This window comes from Gopherus flavomarginatus, chromosome 7, assembly GCF_025201925.1.
Source record: "Gopherus flavomarginatus isolate rGopFla2 chromosome 7, rGopFla2.mat.asm, whole genome shotgun sequence".
NCBI classification, from domain to species: Eukaryota; Metazoa; Chordata; order Testudines; family Testudinidae; genus Gopherus; species Gopherus flavomarginatus.
The window spans coordinates 107132622-107155703 of record NC_066623.1 but is presented as its reverse complement, the minus strand read 5'-3'; the positions used below and the strand labels follow the sequence as shown (position 1 = coordinate 107155703).

General features: G+C 36.2%; 1 protein-coding gene across 3 annotated transcripts in view; it reads right to left on the bottom strand.

The window, feature by feature from the left end:
* The window catches only part of FAF1 (Fas associated factor 1), a 318043-nt gene that overhangs the window by 156527 nt on the left and 138434 nt on the right, over nucleotides 1-23082 (bottom strand). For all 3 annotated transcript variants that reach the window (XM_050961673.1, XM_050961674.1, XM_050961675.1), the window contains one exon: nucleotides 5342-5428. In XM_050961673.1, coding sequence (XP_050817630.1) covers nucleotides 5342-5428 — 87 coding nt within the window. The remainder of the gene's footprint in view (nucleotides 1-5341; nucleotides 5429-23082) is intronic.

Here is a 23082-nt window from a genome sequence, read left to right as displayed (position 1 = left end):
AGGAGAATGACACACATCATCCATCAAAATTAATTAAAATTACCAGGCTGTGTCTCTAAATCCTCTAGATTACTTTTACATGCTCAACCAAAATATGCAACTATTTAATCTCATTCTAGAAAGCCTAAATAAGGTCCATGCATTGCTTAAGGACTTCTTCTGGGGGCTTAAATGAGGGAAAGTATTGTCAATCCCAAACGTTCAAAACCATGACTCAGACCCCCAAAATCATGAGATAAAAAACAACCAATTTCACGATTTTTTGGCCTAACTAAAAGATTAGGTCTTGTTTTTTTGTCTGCTTTCTCTTTTAAACTCATTCTGCTCACCAACAGGGTGTGAATGACAGGTACAATGTTGACAACCCTTACAAATTGATCACAAGATTTTTACCACTTCTGCCTTTCACTAGAAGATCCAAACATCAGCGTTCCATTGCATTATATGCATTACAGCCTCATCACACAGACCTTACAACCATACAAAGTACAACAGTGAGTTTGCGATGTGGGAGCTGGAACTGAGGGCCAAACTTTTCCAGGCAGAGTCTACCAAAGATTTATTAGACGGAACAGCTTCTACTTTCTGCTGAGAGAGGCTGGATTCAAATTGATGATCTACAGGTGAAAAGCTCTGTAGGTCATTAACAATGCCCTAAAGCGTCTAGTCCCCCACAAGTGCTAACATTACACCTTCAAGAGTGAGATACTCTTTAAGTTTGTTAATTCAAATTCTTATCTTTTTGCATCTAATAAAAGGCAAAGTTTTTATCTCTCTGGACACACAGGCAACATCTCCTACACACAGTTCTCAGTCTCAAACACAACAACCAACCAAGTGTCCCAGCCCACTGTCAAATGTTATAGCTCCCATTAACTAAAATACAAACACTCAAATACAGTAAAACAAATACTGACAACTTCCAAATTCTCTTCTAAATACATTTTTCAATACAGAATTGTTCCCACAATTATTCCCAGACTTTATACTAATGTTTATGGTGTTCTATACACAAACACATTTTCATTCCCTCACGAGTCATCAGCATGGTTTGAATCTACAACCTTCAGGTCCACAGCACAGACTCCTTCCGTTTCCACAACAGTAAATGGTGGTGAGTAAGCATTTTTTTTACCTTCTGATTCATACAGGGAGACAACATACACCTTACCAGTGGGTCACTCAACTATTTGTGAGTCAGCACTGGAATACTGGGCATCAGCATTCCTGGTGTAAATTCCTGACTCTGGAGACAACGCATGATCAAGTAGGAAGACAAAGTAGCTATATGTAACAAAAATTTTTGGATCATCTGTGGAGAATGAACCAGGAAATTATAGCTCCAAAAACACTCATCTGTATTAGTTTACCTAGAGAACCAGATCTGTTAGCATGAACACAGCAACCATCATAAACCTTCATATGTGGTCTAACCACTGGAAGGTGACACCAGGCCACACTGTGTTAAGCATGGGTTACACAAGTACATAATTTAGCCTGTTCCTTCTGAACACAAAGGTGTCAATATGCATCAGACGTGGCACTGTTCTATCAGGGGTGAGAGGTGGGGTTCTAGTCCCAACATGTGCAAGCTGTCAGTTATTTTTATCTGTATAACAGGTAAAGGATTTTACATCTCCTAACACAGAGATATGAGGCCTTGATTAACAATAAGGGTGCTGACGGGCACAGAAACATTAACAGCAGTCAGTAGAAGAGCTAGGACTAGAACTCATCAAATCCTGGCTGGCAGCTCAGTAAGCATTCCCTTTAGCAACAGGGCATTGTGTAGGAGAAGCCAGCTCTTTTTCTCTCTCTCAGTTTGTTTCCTCCAAATCACAAAGCCAGGAGATTTCTGTATTTTCACAAGAACTCATGCATTAGAGGCCAATTACCTGAGATAAATTCTTAGGAACTGGAAACATTGGATTTAAGTAGTGCACAGACTTTGTGTATATTTCTACGCAGGGTTGAATTTCACTTTGAGAAATCATCTATTGCTGTTTATGGGAAAAGCAGATCTTCCTCGTAGCCATATTAGGATGACTTGTCTTAAGCAAAACAGTGAACTCCTTTCTAGAAATGGCTTAGCTCAATGTGTCTAGTGACATGACCAGGAATAACTTTGGTAAAAAAAATAACCACTTGGTTCTAGTGGTTTCGGGTTAGTGAAAGTAGCACAAAAATCAAGGATGAAATTCTGGTCCCAGTGAAATACACAGAAAGCCCACTGACTTCAACGGGGCCAAGATTTCAATCCATACGTTCATAGGTAACCAGATAAGAGACTCTTGAAAAATTAGTGTGAATTTTTTTCTTTTTTAATGTAAAGAAAAATCACAATATTTTAGCATTTGAAATCTCTTAGTAAAATACTAGAATATTGATCTTGAGGGTGATTTTTATAAAGTTAGTGTTAATTTAAATGGGCGACTATGACACAATGATCAGCACAATCTTAAAAGTTCATATATGCTCATATAACAAAAGCAAGTGTAGCACATTTTACACAGCTTTAGGTGGAATATTCTGTCTTGGTTCTGACTTTACAAGATGTGTAGTGTTTCGATCTGTACAATCACCAGAAGTTGAAATAAACATTTTGCACTGCCTGTTAACTTATTTACAATGAACCATTAATTTTTAAACATTCTACTTTAATTTCTTAAAGTGCATTGCATCAATCACAAAGAATGGTAAATATCAGAAAAATAGCTCAACACTACTACAATCTTTAATATTAATTTTGTTCCATAAGTAGAACCCCCCTAAAAATAGAAAACGTGAGTTAAAAAAACTCATACATTAACATTGTTTGCATTTTAATTAGAGGAACAAACATAATTCACAGTGTTAAAATTATTCATACCCTCCTGTAACTAAAAATGTGTCCTTGTTAAAAGTGTAAAATGAGATTTCTGCTGGCTTGTGTGTGTCTTGTTTCTCGCAGTTAAACTGTCACAGCATGAAAACATTCCCCTACTTGTAGAGCTTTAGATACCTACTTCCCTGGTGAAAGTGTGCAAAAAAACCTGGAAGAGTCATTGATAGTTCAGACAGTACCCCATATTTCTATAAATAAAACTATAAGCAAAGAACCTATTTTAACTCTAAACGCAACAATGTATAAGTAACTATTGACTTCACTGAATTTCCTGATAATGCCAGAAGACTGAAGTCTATCTGGTTCATAAGAGACTCAAGATGATACAGGAATCCAATTATGTGAAGCCTATTTAGTTGTTCTGTTTGCTAAGCCAAAGGTTAACGAGAATTGCACTGAAAAAACCTCCAGTGATATTACAAAGTATTTCTTATGCTGCATAAAATGTAAATGAAAAAAAGTATTCTAATCAAATCCTCCGTTAGCTCTTTAATTGTGAATTAGTACCATACTAGTATATAATACACCACTCTGAGAACGCTATATAGCACAAGATTGAAAAAAAAACTGCCAGTAAATTAAAGAGCAACTTAAACAGATAAACTATTACTTAATATTTGTAACTGGCAAGTCGAAGTTTCCAGATAGTTCTCGCTAATGTTAAATCTTCATAGTATTAAGTTATGGCCTCTAATTTCAGATAGAAATTAATTATATTTTTGTTAGTAACACATACAGATCTGTTTACACAGCTGACATGTCTCAGCTGCACCAGATTTAAGCTTTGAGGACTCTCCTGCCTTGGAGCAGATGACTCAACATTCGCCAATTTCATTAGACATGAAAAAGGGAAAAGTTCGCCTGCAACAATGTCACTTGTAAAAACAGACTTAAAAACAGATTTATGAGTTTTACACATGCAGGACATCCTATCTTGCAGCTATTGGAACCTGAATCAGAAATCCTGGATTTCTAAACCTTTTTGCTTAATTTTAAATGTAAAAGATGCTATAATGCACCAGCATTTAAAGGTTGTGACTACCTGTATGGGACCATATTTGTTATATAAAATAATCATATCTAAAGTCTCAATTTCTGCTCTCCAATATACAGAAAAAAGATCCCTGCATGTATCTCTAAATTAGCTACTACAGCTGCAAGCACAAGCAAAGAGACATTTTGCAATTATGTTAAAAATGTGGTCAGTCTTTGTGTTGCTTCATTGGTTGAAATCATTTACACCACATTTTTTAATAATGTATCATTCACCATTCAAACAGCAGCAGTTATTTTAGAACTTCGCTAGAAATCGATAGATACATCTTCAAAGTATTGTTATTTCAGTATTTACAGAAGGCAAATTCTTGTTTTATTTTCACTTTACAGAATGTCAAATTTAATCTGGTTTACACTGAACACTTTTAGAAATGTAGTATTTTGTTTTATGCAAAGATTGGTCACTTCCACAAAAGCTACATGCAAAATTAGTTAACTACAAGCTCCATTTCAGCTTCTTTCTACCTACAACCCCACTCACCAGTATTAGCAATGTATTACTTTGTGAACATGAAAATAGCTAAAGCAAAAAAGAAAGAAATGCTCTGAAATATATTGTAGGGAGCAATTGTGTATTAGCAGAAGGTGGGTTGTAACGTCTAACATCTTTCTACATTTAGACATGATAGGCAAAAATATCTAATTAACCAGTGAGTCAGAGCTGCAGAACTATCAGCCAACAAGAACAAATGAATATTTTCCTCTGATTTTCAATATTGGGAATTTTAAAATTACCAGGTAGGAACTGGAAACAATGTCCTCCACATTCTAATCAGCTACAAGTTTATATGTATTCTGTGTATACGGGTGGCTTAATTTTGGGTGCAACCTTTTAAAGTCTTACAGCTGAGCATAGCCCTTGGATCAGCAAGATAGTGAAATATATACTTAAACATGCAAGTAGTCCCATTGACTTCAATTGGACTATTCACCTGCTTGAAGTTACACATTTGCTTAAGTACCCTGGTGAACTGGGGCTCTGGGTCCAATTCAGGACTATACATAAGCATGTGTTTTAAGTGCTTTCCTAAACAAGGATGTTTTCCTGAATTGGGACCAGAGTGCACCACAAGTACTCCCATTGCTTTCTCATCTCAGCAAGGACTTGATCCTTAAAAGTACCAAGCACTTTGGCTCCAACCCAACAATGCACGGAAAACTGCACTTACATTTGCCCATGCAAACAGCTTCCATGGAACTACTTACATGTTTCAGTTCATTGCTTGGATCAGGGATCAGGACGAAGGGTCTCCAAGGATAAAGCCCTAAATTCTCTGCACTCTTACCATTGCTGTACTTTCTGAACAAAGGACAATAAAGGTTTTTACCTGAGTTGGATAATAAATCTGTGAACAGTCACCTATTTACTGGAAAAAGTAAAAAGAGGCAAAAACTACTTACTGAGTCATCTGTGGCAGAAGGAGGCCAGCCTTCCCACAATTGGTGACGAACAGGGATACTAGTTAGGTCATACACATTCCGCTTAACCTATTAAAAAAAAGTAAACACGTTTTCAAAGTGCACTTAATAACATAGAATCATAGAAGACCCTGAGAGGTCTTCCAGTCCATCTGCGTTATTTTCATCACTAAAGGAGGCTTTTAATTTATATGGGGGGGGATATTAAAATTACTTATGGCAACATTCAAAAGACTCAGATTTCTACCTGAAAGTAAAATGGACTGCCGCTGAAAAAAGAGCTAACCTGGAATCTAAACGAACAAACTGCATTAAACAAACACATTATAGTTTGTTGTTATTATTACTTACAGTATCGTAGATATTTTAGTTAGTTACGGTTGGTAACAATATAGTTACAGACAGATTTTCCAGCCAGGTGAATTAAGATTGTAAATTAAGAAAATATACCACGGGAGATAGGAAAACAAAAAGATAATTTGTTATAAACACTGCTGGTTAACCTATTCTATTTTCATCCCAGAAATCCTAAATTCCTGGTAGATTTAAGCAGCAATCAAACGTTGCTGGCTACCACATAAATCTGTACATTTTTTTTTAAAAGGAGTGTTTAAATAAAAATGAAAGTATTAAAGAAGGAAACATGAAAATACAAATCAAGAGTAATATTTCCAGTTGGGAAGACAAATGTCAGATGTGTCCTTTTTTATGAAAAAAAAAACATCTTTAAGCCAGTTCATTCTGTGTTTTTACTTTTTGCTAAATACAACAACCACCATGAACTAATAAGGTTAAGAAACATGATTGGTTGTCAGTTTGAGAGAAGTGTGGAAACTGAAAGACAGTAGGCAGGACACCACAGAATATGACAATTTACAACCCCATCAAAATTGTAACAAAACTGGCATTCTGTGCCTATTCAAAGCCAAATGATCCTTGTACATTAGTTGCAATTAACATTTATTTACAATCACAAACTTATATCCTATTTTTTGGTTTAAAATAATTATATAATCTGTCTCTCAGACAGAAAGATGCCATAGATTCCAAGGCCTGATGGGATCATTGTGATAATCTAGTCTGACCAACACTGGCCACAGAATTTCCCCAAAATAATTCCTACAGCATATCTTTTAGAAGATATGATCTTGATTCAAAAATGGTCAGTGATGAAGAATCCACCATGACTCTTAGTAAATTGTTCCAATGGCTAATTACTCCTCGGTATTAAAAATGTATGTTTTCTTTCCAATCTGAATTTGTCTAGCAGTGATGCATTTAATAGTTCCAGGTATTCTCACAGCCTATGGAATAATTGTTAGGGCTTATTTAGAGCCGCCTTATGACTGAATATGTGTAAAGACAGCCTGTGCATAAGTGTATGTAAACATTGCCCCTTCAGATCAGCAACTGGACAGGTAAAAGTGCTTACAGGAGAAATCTGAATGCCAGGCTGAACCTTTTGTGGTGTAGAGACCAACAGAGAAACTGAGTTTCCTGAGCTTTTCTTCTGGTCTACCACAGAAAATCATCTTTTACCCAACAAAGCAAGTTACTATCACATGAACACAAATAAACTAAGAGGCATCCTTCACAACCTTCAAACTTCCCAGTGTGTGACATCAGTAAATAAAGGATGTAACACCTGTAATTTGTTACACAATGCACCATAACTGACAGATTATAAAGGCTTTAACAATAAAACCTGTTTTAGAGGATTTTTTTCCCCACACTGTGAGTTAAATACACCAGTTGTATTTTGTTTTTAACACACAAAATAGGAAAAAAACCTATTACATGCAACCATAAGGTCTTCCCCACAATATCAGTCATCAGCAGGGTTTGAATCCTAGAATTTTGGACCCCAAGCACAGACCTCCGCCACTTAGATTACAGAAGCAAATATTACCCTTTACGTAGTGGTTTTCAATCTGTGGTCCGCAGACCCTTGAGGGTCTGCAGACTATGTCAAATATTCCAAAGAGGTCTGCCCCTCCATTCAAAAATTTTTAGGTGTCCACAAATGAAAAAAAGGTTGAAAACCACAGCTCTACATAGAACCACCACTAGAGGGGGATCTGACATTTTGCCAGTGGATTACACAGCTTTTGGCTAATCAAAATAGTAGAATATTTGTTTTTATGCTGTCTGGACAGTGTAGAGGCCCCCAAATGCATTACATGCCTCTATGCCATTCAGTCCTGAACCAAATCTGGTACATCACGAGGTAGAATGCCTGTTGGCTTTCCCATTCTGTTTCATTGGGTAGAAGTCAAAGATGGTTCTCACAACGAAGTTGGTAGGTATTTGGAACAAATGACCATACCACCTTAGCAAGCACTAGATGACCATTTGAAAGAGCAGGACCTCTTTAAATTAGAAGATAAATCTGTTCATTCAATTTGAATTCAAATCATTTGAGATTCAAGGTTTCTGATCTCCGATATTCTACATCTAAAAAATATAAAGAAAGAAAGACAGAATTCTGGAAATCAGAAGTCTTCAATTCTGTCCCTAGATTTGGGAAGGGCATGTCATGTAGTGGTTAGAGGTAAGATCACTAAAATACATTCATTTGGCACATTCAATCTGAAAGGCAGTGTAGCTGGGTGGATAAGATACTGGAGACATGGATTCTTATCCCAAATCTATTTGAAGTGACCTCGAACACTTCTCCATTAGTTTGTTTGTAAAATCACAAGGGCTAATACTTAACTGTTTTCTAAGGTTGGGGCATGAGACTTAGTCAATAATAAGGTCTGTGAAGTGCATAGAAATACAAACAACAGCCATAAGAAGAAATCTCTGACCTGGCTCACAACTCAGTGCACTCCCCTAGGCTAATGGGGTTCACTTTGTCTCAGAACACTGCCTGCTCTTCTGGTGCAGTGGAACAGCCAAAATGGAGACTATCCAGAGAAAACCAGTACACATGAAAGGTTTGCTAAGTGTACAGCAGACAAAAGATGCTTTTTAACGAACTATTCTAACAGAGGAAAAACATGTTTGTTTTACTGTAATGCAACAAAATAAACCAATTCCAACTACTCAGTAGTACTTGAAATCAAATAATGTAATATATTTATCTGTTGCCTGTCATGACTCCACCACAGAGGTAGAGATGAGTTTTGCTATTGTAGCAGGGATTCACCCTCTTTCTTACTTAAGAATAGATAGCATATTCTCACCAAAATTATAGCATTTATTTTTTGAATACAGAATGAATTTTCTGAAGATTTGTTAAAATCTCGTAATTAGTTTGTAAATTACAATTATTTTTAAATTAATATTTAATTAAATATAACTAGTGTCAGACTTCTTTTGTATTTTTCTGGAATCATCTTAACAGAAGAAAAGCACCTAGATGCATCAAACTTTCCAAAGAGTTCAAGCTCATTGGAACCTTGTGCGTAGGATACACGTGCAGAAATTAAGCTGTAATCAAGCGATGTTATTAATGATGGTGTACCTAATTGTTATGATTATTATAAATATGGAGAGAGAAGATTTACACACACACACACACACACACACACACACACACACACACACACACACACACCCTTGAAAGATTCCTCATGGCACTGCTGCTTCAGCTCCCTTGCACACCAAGGCAGAACTGCTTGGGGAGCTGAGGCAGGAGTACAGGGAGAGTCCTTAAAGCATGGAGTCACTTGTGTCCAGGGATTTCATTCCCCATCCCTAGATCCACCCTTCATGGAGCCAGAACCAGATTAACCCATAGACAACTAAGCATGTACCTCAGGCCCAGATTTGTGTTTTGGTTCCCTAGAGCAAACTGAAAAAGTTGCAAATGCCACTCACTCGAGTGAGTGAAGGTCTTTCAGTTTCTGCATGCAAATCTGCACCAGAGGATGAATGGCAGAGACAGTCCTCACACACAGCTAAAACTCACTTTCCCTTTCCCAACAAAGCCAAAGAGAGAGGAAGGCATGGGTAAAGAAATGACTTGCTTCTCCAACAGCAACAAGTGAACAGGCTGGGATGGGAATTTACTATAGTGGCATGTATGCAAGAGAACTTCATTCAGGTATAACATTTTTCCCTTCTTCCATTTATCAGCTGTTTGTTGTTATTCATATTAGAAGGTAGGGCCCCAAAAATGTATGTTTGCCTAGGGCCCAGTGATGGGTTAATACAGCCCTATATGTAGCATTTGTCTTCCTAATAAAGTCTCTTAACGCACACATTAAAATGCATTAGTGAATAAATATTGATGGAATTCTTTTATAGAGTTATGGATAAGTTTTAGTACACCTGTGTGGAAAAGTTAATATTCAGACTCAGTATGTGTAGAAATTAAATTTTCAGTATACATAAGTTAATGATAAGGGTGGGTAAAAATTGATTCTTTTCACGTAAATTAAATTAGGTTTATTTTTTAAAAATAAACCTATTTGAAATTAAATTTAAAATTGACAACCCATGTTCAGTCCTAAATGTTTTTTAATTAAAATAATTTAAATTAAATATAAATAAATTATTAAGCCATTCATATTTGCTGCCAAATTTTAAAGAAAGTCAAATCAGTGAACTCGTGGAAGTCATGGGCTAAGCACCTGAAACCAGAGTTCATTGAAGTTCATATCAGCTTTTGACAGCAGTAATTTCTTCTGCAGGTACAGAGTGAATATTTTCTTCATTTCAGTTTATTCAGTTGAGTTCAGTTCAGTTCAATGAGTAATTCATTCAAAGTTAAGAAACGAACTGAGAGTTGAAAAAAAAAACAGGAAAGCTTATTTTCCTCTTCCAATCTCTGAATTAAAACTAGGTGTGAGAGGATGAAATCTACTAGTTCTAAATCTTGGTATCCAGAAACAATCAGTTCAATTCATTAACTACAGATAAAACTCACTTTGTTTAATAAATCAGTTTTGAATGCAAAATAATATTTTGATAAACATTTTATGTATCCAGCACATTTAAGGTAGTTTTATTTAATTAATACTAATTAAAATACTGGTTTTTGTGCATTTTTAATTAAATTTGAACTTCCAACCACAAAGAATTAGGCACGTCACAAGTAAAATTAAATTCATTTTATTTTAAATACAGAATGCCAAAGTGCCATGCTAACTAGTAATTACAGCATTTTGTAACATATTACTCTTCATCATATGTAAAAATGTCATTTTTTCAAATAAATAGGAATTTATTCACTGTTAAAAAAATGCAACTCAATCCATTTTTTAAATCTTCCCATATACACCTGTGAGAGATGAACTGATGTGTGAAAGCTATGTAGCCTGGGACATGGTCTGATCCCCACTCAGTTTCAAACAAACAGCTTTTCTTCAGTGCTTCTTAACAAGAGACTAGCCTGCTGTGCAGCATTTATTTCACAGTCATATCAAGGTTAAGAGATGTCATTACTGAGAAATGACCCCACAACATCCCATCCAAATGTAACTATGCTAATCTGAGATCTATTTTTTGGCTCTTGCCATGACAGTTTTACAGCATTAAATAAAAGAAAAAAGAATATCTTTTGTGGGACATTTATTATTCAATCATACATGGAAAAGATCTTGTTAAATATAATTTCCACAAAAAGAAAGTGTTTCAGACTCAGAATCTACTATTAACTATTTTACAATCACAAACAAAACTCATTTACGGTCAAATGTGGTCAATAAAACTAACATAAAATTGTTTTTAAAAAGCCCTATGAAGTAAAAATAAATAACTCTGGAGTTGGATTCCTTACATTCCATTTTAATTCCAAAGTACAACACTACAGCATTATGAAATAAACAGTATTTTCCTTCTTCATTAACTCATCTGTAACTGCACTGATTTCAATAACATTCCTCTGCTATTCTAAGCTTGAAAGGCATGCTCTGGTTATAGTGTTATGTTGGTATAAAGCACAATGCCAGACTGATGTGCTGAACAAAAGTGATCAAAGTTGAAGTAATTTTAGCCAACGCACAAGCATTCTGCTGTATTATTCTACCAGAATGACATCTGTTGAGCAACTCGTCACAGAATAAACTAGTTGTTGTAGACAGGCCTTGTCTGGCAGGGCACCATGTAAAACATATTAGAGTAATGTTTGATTAAACAAACTGCTGGGGCTAAATTCATAACTGGATTCTGAAAACACGCCAAAACAGTCCATTTAAAAACCACAGGCAGTTAAAGGAAAAAATAAGTGTTTTTTAAATATCATGCCACCTTTATCAATGCTGTAACTATTTAAAGGATTCTCCTTTATTTGGTAATTCCAATGGCATTAAAAAAAGAAAAGCAAAAAAGATTCAGAGGACAGGAGAGTTTGCTAATAAAATGTAAAACCTCCCTCATATTTATTAGCTATTTCAATGTAAAGCTGTAATTCTGTAGGGGTGAGAAAGACCTAAACATTACACATAAACCAAAGTAAAAAATATTTTAAAAGCAGTGTGCTAGACCAGTGGAATAAAAATATACAGCTATATTCTAGATGCAACTGATTAATTTGAGTCAGCGTACAAATGGATAATAGACCCACTAGGTTTCCAAGAGAGCTGTAGTGGGTTGGGTTTTGCTAACAAGCTCATTTGCCATTAGTAGAGAGAGTGAAATCTTTACAGACTTGGTGAGCTTTTTGGTCATCCACATTTACTTTGATCTGTAAGAAAGAATAATTAGCAGTACTGGTGCAGCCCAAAATCTGTACTGTTTTCATAACATCTAGATACCATGGTGACTGCACATTACAGATGATAATCTCAATATATGATTATTTAAAACCAAATTAATATGTAAATGTTCCATTGGGTTCCAAAGGTTTAACTATTAAAAATATCAATTTTAATCACAAAATTAACTAAAAATTCTGTATTAACCTTTCTGCAGATGGAGACTCTTTGGGGACTGAGACATAATTCCTGTCAATGCATTCGACACAACCGAACCTCCCCACATCAGAACATTTTCATTTAGGTGGAGGCACAGGGGGAACAAGACAGATGTGTTGATGCTGAGGAGCCCAAAGTAGGTAACAGACTGAAGCATGTTACAGGATGTAGGCAAATTTCTGTTTATTTTCTCTTGCACTATTTTTTTTTAAAAATCATAAATATTTTGTCTAAGAAAGCATATTCACAAAAATTCTTTGTTTGCAGATGCCAAATTGAACCAATATTCAAGGTTCTTCTTTGTCCATGCTGGTTAGGACACAACAGGGTAAAATTCACCCTAACGCATAATACAAGGGCTCTACACAAGGTTAAGTGATGTGAAAAGTCTTTTCAGGGTCTTCTGTACTTCAGTGAATTTCACTCAAAAGTAGTCAATTTCTCATCTTTTAATTAGAAAATCTGAAATCTAGCCTAAGGAAATCTATCACCAAATTTTAAAAATTAAAATTTTACAACTTAATCAGCAAAATTTGGCCATGCCTGAAACTGCATCTTTGAATTAAAAAAACAAAAAAAATCACATCCAAGTCAAACCATAGTAATTTCCAGAGGGCTGTTTTCTGCACAACTAGGTACAGTGTTATTTAAACAATGTATATAATGAACTATTGTTAGCTTTAATATTATTAAATATAATTTATGCAAAGCTTTAAATTGGCTGAAAAGCTGATGGCTGTTCCAGGCATCTAGTCAGCATGAAAGACAGTGCAAAAATGAGAGTGTGAAAGAGAGACAAAAGGAGCAATAAAGTGAGAGGACTGTGAGGAATGTGGAATGCGAGGGGGCTGGGGGTTCAAGGAAATGAGCTCAGATTGCACAGAGCACTGAAGGAGAGGATGAGTACCTACTCTGACGCTGTAACAGAATGGAAGCCAAGTCAATAAAGCACATTTTGGGAGGAGAGGGCAGGGGCAATGTGAGAAAAATATGAATCATGCACTAGTATAGAAAGACATGAGAAGAGGGGAGACAAAAAGGGATCAAGTTATAGATGGAAAACTTGGAAAGAGAGTCCAGTGAAGGGCAACAAAAATGATTAAGGGGCAACAAAAATGACTTACAACGAGAGGGCTGAGGGAACTGGGATTATTTAGTCTGCAGAAGAGAAGAATGAGGGGAGATTTGATAGCTGCTTTCAACTACTTGAAAAGGGGTTCCAAAGAAGCTGGATCTAGACTGTTCTCAGTGGTACCTGATGACAGAACAAGGAGTAAAGGTCTCAAGTTGCAGTGGGGAAGGTTTAGGTTGAATATTAGGAAAAACTTTTTCACTCAGAGAGTGGTGAAGCACTGGAATGGGTTACCTAGGGAGGTGGTGGACTCTCCTTCCTTAGAGGTTTTTAAGGTCAGGCTTGACAAAGCCTTGGCTGGGATGATTTAGTTGGAAATTGGTCCTGCTTTGAGCAGGGGGTTGGACTAGATGACCTCCTGAGGTCCCTTCCAACCCTGATATTCTCTGATTCTATTCAAGACTATTGGTGACCAAAGCATAGACAAGGGTTTTAGCAATGGGGATAGTGAAGAAAAGGTGGATCTCAACAATATTACAGATAAAGGAGCAATGGGATTTAGCAAGAATCTGATGTAGAGAAGAGAGCCACAGATGATACAAGCTCATGAGCCTATGAGACTGGAAGGCTAATGAAGTTAAGAGTTACAGATAAGGGAGACAGGTCAGGAAAAGAGGTTATAGTTGGAAAGAAATATTTGAGATGTACAAAGGACACCTAAAAGGATCTGATAAAAACATTCTGAAATCTAAGAATGGTCAGAGGTGTTGGGCTAGACAGGTTGATTTGGGAGATATGCACACAGAAGTGATAGTTAAAACTCTGGGATCAGATACAGTCACACTAAGATCCTACAGAGGCAGAAGATGAGGCAATCAGTAACAGAATCCTTAAGGACATGGAAGTTGGGGAGGAGGAGTTGCTAAAGAATAGGATGTTGATAGAGCAGTCAGCAATATAGATAGAGGAATCAGGAAACAGAGAGTCAAAGAAGCCAGGAGAAAAGAAAGCTAAGGAAAGTAATCAGCAGTGCTGACCACAAAAGGAAAACTCAGTAACAGAGAAATCTTTTCAACTTGGTCAGGAAAAGGTGATTGGTGGTCAATAAAAAATAGAGTTATTTATCTTCAATATAAATATAAAGTATGAACTATAATGACCTCAGGCAGCTATCTGCTGCACAGGAATCACTGCTAACGTCAACAACCACGGCAAAACTTCCAGTTAAAATAATGGGAGCTTTAGCTAAATAAAATGAGCATGATTCTGCCCACAATCTCTCAGTTCAAAAATTTTGTAAAAATGAGAGGCTGTCTCCTTGGTCTTGGCTTGGAAGAGCAAGGGCCAACACAGTCAAGGAATTAACCAGTGATGCAATGAGAATGGGAGAGGAGAAAGAGCACAAATTGGAGACACAAAGATGGGAAGGTCTAGGGAACAAGGAGAAGAGGCAAGGAAGCTAAATGCCAGGAGGACAGAAAAAGTCAGATGATTAAAGATTGTGGAATAATCTTATTCCTGCAGTGTGTTCTTATGATTTTTAATTTACCATTTCTAAAAAACTGCAAGTTTAAAATCCGTAATTCCCCCCATACACTCACATTATACTAAGAAACTACATTAAATCCCTGACAATAAATGTAGCATATCAATAAATGTTTTAAAGCAATGCATTTCAAAAGGTATACATATTACAGATTATCCTAGTGATGTTGCTAGTTTCTTAAGGCCAATGTCTCACCATGCAAGTCTTAAAGTATAATCAACCTCTGATTTCTAGCATCTTGCTGATTTAAGTTATTTCATACAGTAAATCTTGTAACTATGACTTCAAAATCAGATTGTTTTAAAACAATTTTGTCCACTTCTGAGACACTTCTTACAATTGCAGTGGTCAAGAGAGTTTTTTTTTTTTGTTTGCTGTGCTGAAATTCTTAATTACAATTGCATTTGTATTTGATTCACTGTGTTAGAACCTAAAGAAGAAAATATCTCTAACAAAAAAAAAAGCTAAAAACTGGACCAGATGCAACAGAGAAGAAAAGGTATAATTATTAGATAAATGGCGATTGGCAATTTTTTATTTTGTCTTAACAGTGTTCTGTATCACATCACACAAACCAGAATTCAAACAGTTGTTAAACTATAATATCTGCACTAATTAATTTGTACAAGATTTTGCTTTTAATATTTCTGATAAGACTTTATACTTTTCTGTTTTTGTAACTTTTCCGCATTAATATGTGAAACTGCCTTTCTTGTTTAGCAGAGAAAAAATTACACAATGTATTGTTTGCTCTATTTTAACAATTTAAAGTGAAATGAACAAAACCCTCACTACTACTATACTATTTACAAGTAAAGATATTTCCCTCACAATTAAGATTTTGTAACAAATTAACTGCAAAATTTAAGTTTTTTTTTAATCAAAACCCTAATAAGGTTTCATATTGCCTAAACTGAGCTCTCAAGAATTATTTTAAAATCCACTTTACTATTTCCACTAGCACTTCAGAAAATTACAACGCAAGAAGTCATGAGAAAATTCTCTGCGAAATCTTCACATTCCACCTATCCGTAGTTAAACGGTTTATTTTATGTACCACATTGTACGTCTACTTACAAGTTCAAAGGGTTACTTTTGATTACATGGAAATATGTCAAATCAAATCCAGAAGATCATTTTAAATTACTGTTACAAATTGGGTTTAGCCACATTGTAGAACTCAGATTGTGTAAGCATTTCCTTTGGAAAGCTTGTTGAGTTTATTACATAAATGTAACAATTGTCTCTGCTCTGGAAATTAGCATGCATGAATTCTGGCCAAGGATTCTTCCTTTTCACAATTTAAAGAAGCAGCTACACTTAACCAATCTAAGTAATGAAAAAAAGAAATAGAAGCATAAGACACTTTTCAGTCTTTCCAATTCTCACGCTTTATGGGGAAATTATTCCTGGGCTCAGAATTTTGCTGGCAATTATTACATTAAAATGAACCACTGCCTTTGGGTATCTGGAGAAAGATGTGCAATTTTACATTGCACATTATGCAACATTTCCCACAAAAAAGATTTTAAAAATAGGTATACTGGGAAGGACTGTCAAATGTTCCCAATATACTCCACAATAGCCAGCGGCACAGATTTTCATTTTTATTTTTTGAGGGGGGAGAAGAAGGAGGTAGAAGGATATAAATACAGTATACATTTCTTCTTACTTTGCCGTTATTATGGATTGACTTAAAAATCAGGGAGGGGCAGGCAAAGTTTTCAGAGAAGTGAATGCTTAGGTAAACGATAAACTTGGAGGGATCACCATGCTCTCAAGTTTTGGTGAAACTAATTTTATTGAAGAAAACATACTGGATATGCAGAAATGCCTATTCTATAAAAAATTCTGTATGCAAGCAAACTGCTACAAGCAGTGGATGATTTTTCAAACCACGCTCTTGAGAGGTAGATCAACCTCAAGTTCACATGCACAATTACCTTGACTCAATACAGCATCACATCATCTGGATGACTATCAATGCTCAGTACAAGTGTAATTGTAGCCATGTTGGTCCCAAAATATGGTGGATTAGATAACAGAAGTTGGTCTAATAAAATATATTACACCTCATCCACCTTGTCTCTCTAATGATCAGGACACTCACAATAATCTAAATTACTTCCTTTTCACTTCCCTTTTATAGATTCCAGTTAACTGATGCAAAAACCTAGAGACTACAGAAGGCTCCTACAATTCCATTAATTTAAAAAGCCATTTGTTTACAATAAACTACATTTCAATGGTCCACTCACCTAAAATTTCTAAACTCCACCCACTGCAGTCGCACTATTCCTCTGTATGCTATACCTCCTGTTTTGATGTTACCATCAGACTTGTATATAGCCAGTACATTAATTACAATTTATCAACATCTTATACACAACAGTTACCTGAGACTCCTTTCATCAGCAGAAATACCAATTATAACCTCTTGCAGTTTCCTGAACAAGTTTACTATACAAGCTTTTATACTTTTTAGTATCCCATTTCATTGTCTCCGTCTAGTCTTTTGGCCCGATATTTTAAAAATGTTCTCATTTCTCTGAGAGACCAACATATTTTTATCGAAATGGAACTCTGCTATATCATATACCAGAAGAATATTTTTATATATATTTATATACTTTGTGTGTATATATAAATAAAATCAAAAACATAAATCCACAATAAAATAACCCATTGGTCATTTTAAACAAGCTTTGGAGAGACCTGTATAGAACAGCTAAATTGAAGACACATCCTAAAATGTCAGAGGAGAACATCTGAACTTTGCAAAAGCTAAAACTATTCTATCACCTCTATAAGATGAGTAAAAAAGAGAAGAAAATAATCTAATAGTTCACTCTCTAGTCTTTTTTTTTTTTTGGGGGGGGGGGGGGGGGGAGAAGAATATGATCCCAACTCCTGGACTGATCTTTTAAAAGAAAATATGAAATGATCTTTAAAAATAAAAAAAAAATCAAACTACTGTTTTGAATGACTTTTCCATCTGATGTAAGAAGACTATTGCTATTATAATGATTTACTATTAGTTTAATACCATCGATGCACATGGTGCAGAACAAGAGGACGGTTGTGCCAAACAAATCACAGGTGCCCTGCCCCAAAAGACTTACTATCTGAGGGCACCTGCAGGAGCATTACAAAACAAACAGCACAATATAATACATACATGGAGCAATAAAGAATCATTTTAGTTAAAATGCCTTACAGAACAGGTGAGCTTCAAAAAGCATAATGGAGCTTTGCAAATGTTAGTCAAAATGCTACTGTAAGCCTACCTGACCGTGTGTAAAAAGATTGGAAGTGGCTAAAGTGAAAAGGAAAGGCTTAAATTTATATAGAAACTGATGAGAAACCAGGTTCTCAAGAAACCGAGGAGAGGGGCAAGTGTGTTCAAAACAAATGTGAAAGAAAAAACTTATTTTGGCAGCAACATACTGGCTGGGTTCTAATGGGAAGACAGATGTGAGGTTGGATTAAACAAGGTACAACATAATTAGAGTGCGAACTAGGCGTGGCACTGAGAATTGAAAGGAAAGGATGTTTGGGATTGAGATTTACTAACATGATTATCTTGTCTGTGTCAGATTATGTAAAAACTCCTCAAGCTACTAATACCAGTTATTTTGTTAATATAAATATGCAAACCATTTTCAAGAAACATGTGACTTTTTAAAGTACCACCATCAGTAAATCTTGGTCATGTTAGTAAATCTCCATCTTGACTAACATATGCAATACTCTAAGTGAGATTGCTTAATGGTACATTTTATCTACACATTCAGGCATTTTGTGAAAGATGACAGGTAACTGGTAGCAAGTAGTCTATTACAGGATAAGCACTCTGTCATATAGATCATTCTCCAGGACCGACTGCCCTTTTTACAACAATTCAACACGCACCACAAAGCGGAAATTGCCATTTCAAACTGTCAGTCCATGATTAAACAGCTTCTAATTTGCTATAAAATTAAAACAGTTGCCAGCAAATTGTGATTGCTATTGTTACAGCTCCAGCTGCTTTCCTCTTCCCAAAAAGTCAACGAATTGCCAACCATCACACATATTTTGGTACAGAATGACAAATTACAGAAGCAATGAACTGAAAACGAAATAGGTGAAAAGATAGAATACACATTTAAAATTCCATTGAAGTTGACAGCAAAAATTACTCTTTATTAATGGTTGAACAAATTCTGGAAGTCCACACTCAGAAAAACTACCACTGATTTCAGTGAGAATCAGGTCCTCTGGGTACAGACCTTTACTATTACTATTAAAGACTTTATTTTTGTGTGGCACCTTTTATCAGAGTCAGCATCACTTAGTTTAAGGTCAGAACGTCAGGATCCGTGGAAGACCAGTACCAGCAACCGAGATGAGGACAGTCTGGCCTGGTGGTCAGTACTGTGACCTGGAACCAGAGCCAATGGTCAGGTTCAAAGTCAGGAATCAGTTGTCAGAACTGAACATCAGAGCCAGGGTCAGAGAGGGAAAAGGAGCTGAAGTCGAGGGTCAGCACTGAGTCAGAAGCCAAAGAGCTGCAGCCTGGGGTCAGAGCCAGAGTAGTCAAGAAACCAGGGTGACAGGGCTCAGGGACCAGAACGAGGCTGAGATAGGAGCTGGGAACAGGGCACTGTCAAAGTCAGAAGCTGGGATGAGGCTGGGGCTCAGGTAGTGGGCAGCAAGGATTGTAGCAGCATCAAGCCAGGATTCACCTTTTTGCACTGACAACTTCCTGTCTCTCCTTCTGGCTTAGCTAGTATACCTGATCCAATGAGGGACTCTGGAGCTCCTCCCATTAGATCTCTGTGGGCTGTACCGTTAGTGGAGAGTAAGGCCTAATGAGCAGAGAATGTTGGGCATACTAAACTGAACAGCAATTTTGTCACTTTGGTTAACAAGAAGATTAATTAATGGCAGTTCGGCACCCAACTCTTATTGAAATTCAATGGGAGGTAACCATCTAACTCCTATTTGTGCCTCTGAAATTCTCCCCCAGATCAAAATCGTTCCCACTTGTGACTTAAAGGAGGATTTAAACCCTCATCCCCAGAAAGGGCAGCAATGCCGCTGGCCCCTAATGGATTTACTTTCACATGAAACTGCACTGTTGACAGTATCCTTTTTTGCTGTCTTCTGGGTAAAAAAAATCTGATCTCAGTGACAAAGTTTCAGAAGCTGCTCTAATCTGGGATTCCAGGAAATGTTTCTTAGAGACAAAGCGCATTTTAAGTAACAGGTCTATCCATTTTAAATTACAATCAACTGGAGAAATAGAGCATCACTAGGAACAATAGGATTTTGTCATTTGCTTTTTACTTTCTAAGCTTTAGCACTGTGAATAAATACATTTTCAACATAAAAAGCATTTTGTTTTATCTACTGGAAGGAACCTGAACACAAAACCTAGCCAAGGAAAATGGTCCAGTAACTATTCAATAATTTAATTTTTGTAATAGAAGAAAACTAGCTTAATCTACATACTTTGTGAACTGAAGTACTCTACAAGTAACTATGCTTACGGTATGGGGAATCCTCCAAGACTCCCTTATTCTTCACCTTTTACTTCCTACTTCATACCACCTCCAGGCCTCTGGTCACAGCAGTCCTCCCACTTAAAGACACCTGGACAGGTCTCCCTCTGGAGCTCAATGTTCATTCCAAGTACTAGCCAAAGTGAGATGTCAAAAGAGGGACACAAGGTACTCCCTTGAAATCCACAGGTTTAGCATGCTATATTGATTTTATTGATATTCACACAATCATAGAAATGTTAGCCTGGACGGGCCCTTGAAAGGTCATCTAGTGCCAAGTACACCTTGCACAGGGAACTGGACCCAATGGCCTCTCGAGGTCCTTATTTTGATGTTACTACAGTGGGGCAAATGTCTTCAAATAGTGAGAGAGTCACATCCTCCTCTTTGTGCACCACTTGCAATGCCAACTGTATATAGAGGAAAAATGGGGTGTGACATGAGTATTGTCTGTAATGCCTTGCTGGTAATGTGAAAACATGTTAGAGAAAATGGACTACTCGAAACCCTACCTATCAATTTCTCCACAGTCCACTTGCTTTTCTATAAGTTCTTGATGTCAAATACTTTTCAGAACCTTGTGTGTTACCAAGAGAAATCTGAACTTAATGCTTAAATATGTTTTGTATTCTAAGTACATAGGACTTCTCTCATCAAAACATTTCTTTTTGTAAATATCAATCTAAGAGAGCAGGATATTCCTCAACAAAAATGAATGGGGACCCATACGTTCCACTTAAACACGCAGTCTATGGGCAACATTTTAAATTCAAGTCAAAATTAAAGTAGGATTATGAGCTTTTGGTCAACTATTTAGTAACTAAAACCACGCTCTGTAGCCCCTCCATCTCATTTTCCCAGCTGACAAATCACTACTAATGCTGACATTCTCCTTGGAAGAGTATTACTACCTTGAAAGTATTTATTATAATTGAAATTTGTTTTCACTCTGATCAGGCAAAAAGAAGTTAGCTGTTAGCTTCATTTTGAATTTTTTTCTGAAGCTGCATTATTAGCATTGCATACTGTAAAATCAAAGCATTACACTCCAACATACATATACCAATTACAAATGTTTATTAACACTGAAGTTTGTGCTCTTAAGTATGCATAAAGTGTCCTATTATGCCATTAACAAGCAGTTCTCCTGTATACATAGAAGTAATATTTAAAGAGAGAATTCAGTCTATTTAACTATTCACTAACAAAGCTATTCCTTAGCTCATCCCTGCCATAACGTGCTCTATTCAGACACATATGGGAAACGACATTAAATAACTACTGCAAACCATGGACTTCTGGTATTAGTGCTACACATTGCATACCCCTATTCATTATTCCACCTCCCTTGTTTAATCTATCATTAAGATTCAGTGACCCTACACTAAATTTAAAGCAGATCCTTCCTTCCTCCCATGCCTAAATTCACATACTTTTCTAGCTGGGGATGCCCTCAAGTATTAGCTACACTACAGGGTTTCTCTAATCTCAGCTGTGAACTATGTTGTGCTATAGAAGCAAGAAATTGCTGTTTTACATCTTTAACTATGGAGGCTTGCACCAAAAACCCTATCTCATTTACTTAATATGATAAAGAAAAAAATCCCCTTATTTAACATATATTAAACAAATAAAAAACTATATAAAGAGTGATATTTTAATGTGCGATTTCTCCCCATCTCAAATTCAACACACCTTATTTCACTTGCAACACAATTCACAAGCTGTTGGACATTTACCGATAACGTTAGGTCATCAAAAGCTAGCTCCTTGTTTTCATTTAAAGAGGCTCCATTTCAATGAGAAAAAGGATTTTAATAAACAAATTAAAAGAGTAACAAGAGGATGAGAGTTTATTTAGTTCCATGTTTAAAGAAAATTACTAACAAAATGCAGGGCAAACGCATCTGTTCCAAATCACTTCCCTTTTTAATGTTGCATCCCTCCCCCCATTCTCCATCTGGGTTTTTGTCTACACAGATTGTAGATTAGCAGTGGTGGGAATGCAGGTAAAATTGTATTGAAAGGTTCCAGCACACATGTCTGAATAAAAGAGAGAATGAATTCCATATTTAAAATATAAACTGTGCAACTGTATTTTTAGCAATGAGTCAACTATAAACTTTTTTCCTGCCATAAAAAATAAAAAAGTAAGTGAATTAGCTCATCATATTTAGTGCCTTTATAAAACAAAGTTAAAAGCAGTGTTGCAGTGAGTGAAGCACTAGTGAAACTTGCTTCCCTCTGATGTGATATGAGAAAATGACTTGAGCAAAATTGTAATTTAAATACAGTAGAACCTCAGAGTTACAAACACCTTGGGAATGGAAGTTGTTCATAACTCTAAAATGTTAGTAACTGAACAAAACCTTCTGATTATTCTTTCAAAAGTTTACATCTGAACACTGACTTAATACAAGTTTGAAACTTTACTGCGCAGAAGAAAAATGCTACTTTTAGTTAGCTTAATATAAATGAAACAAGCACAGAAAGTTTCCTTACTTTCTCAAAAAAAAATTAAAATTTTCTCTTTATTTTTAGGGCAGGTTTTCACTACCCGCTGGATTGGCGGGTAGTGATCGATCTATCGGGGGTCGATTTATTGCATCTAGTGTAGACGCGATAAAATCGATCCCCAGATGCGCTCCCTGTCGACTCCAGAACTCCAGCTCACGAGAGGCGGAAACGGAGTTGAC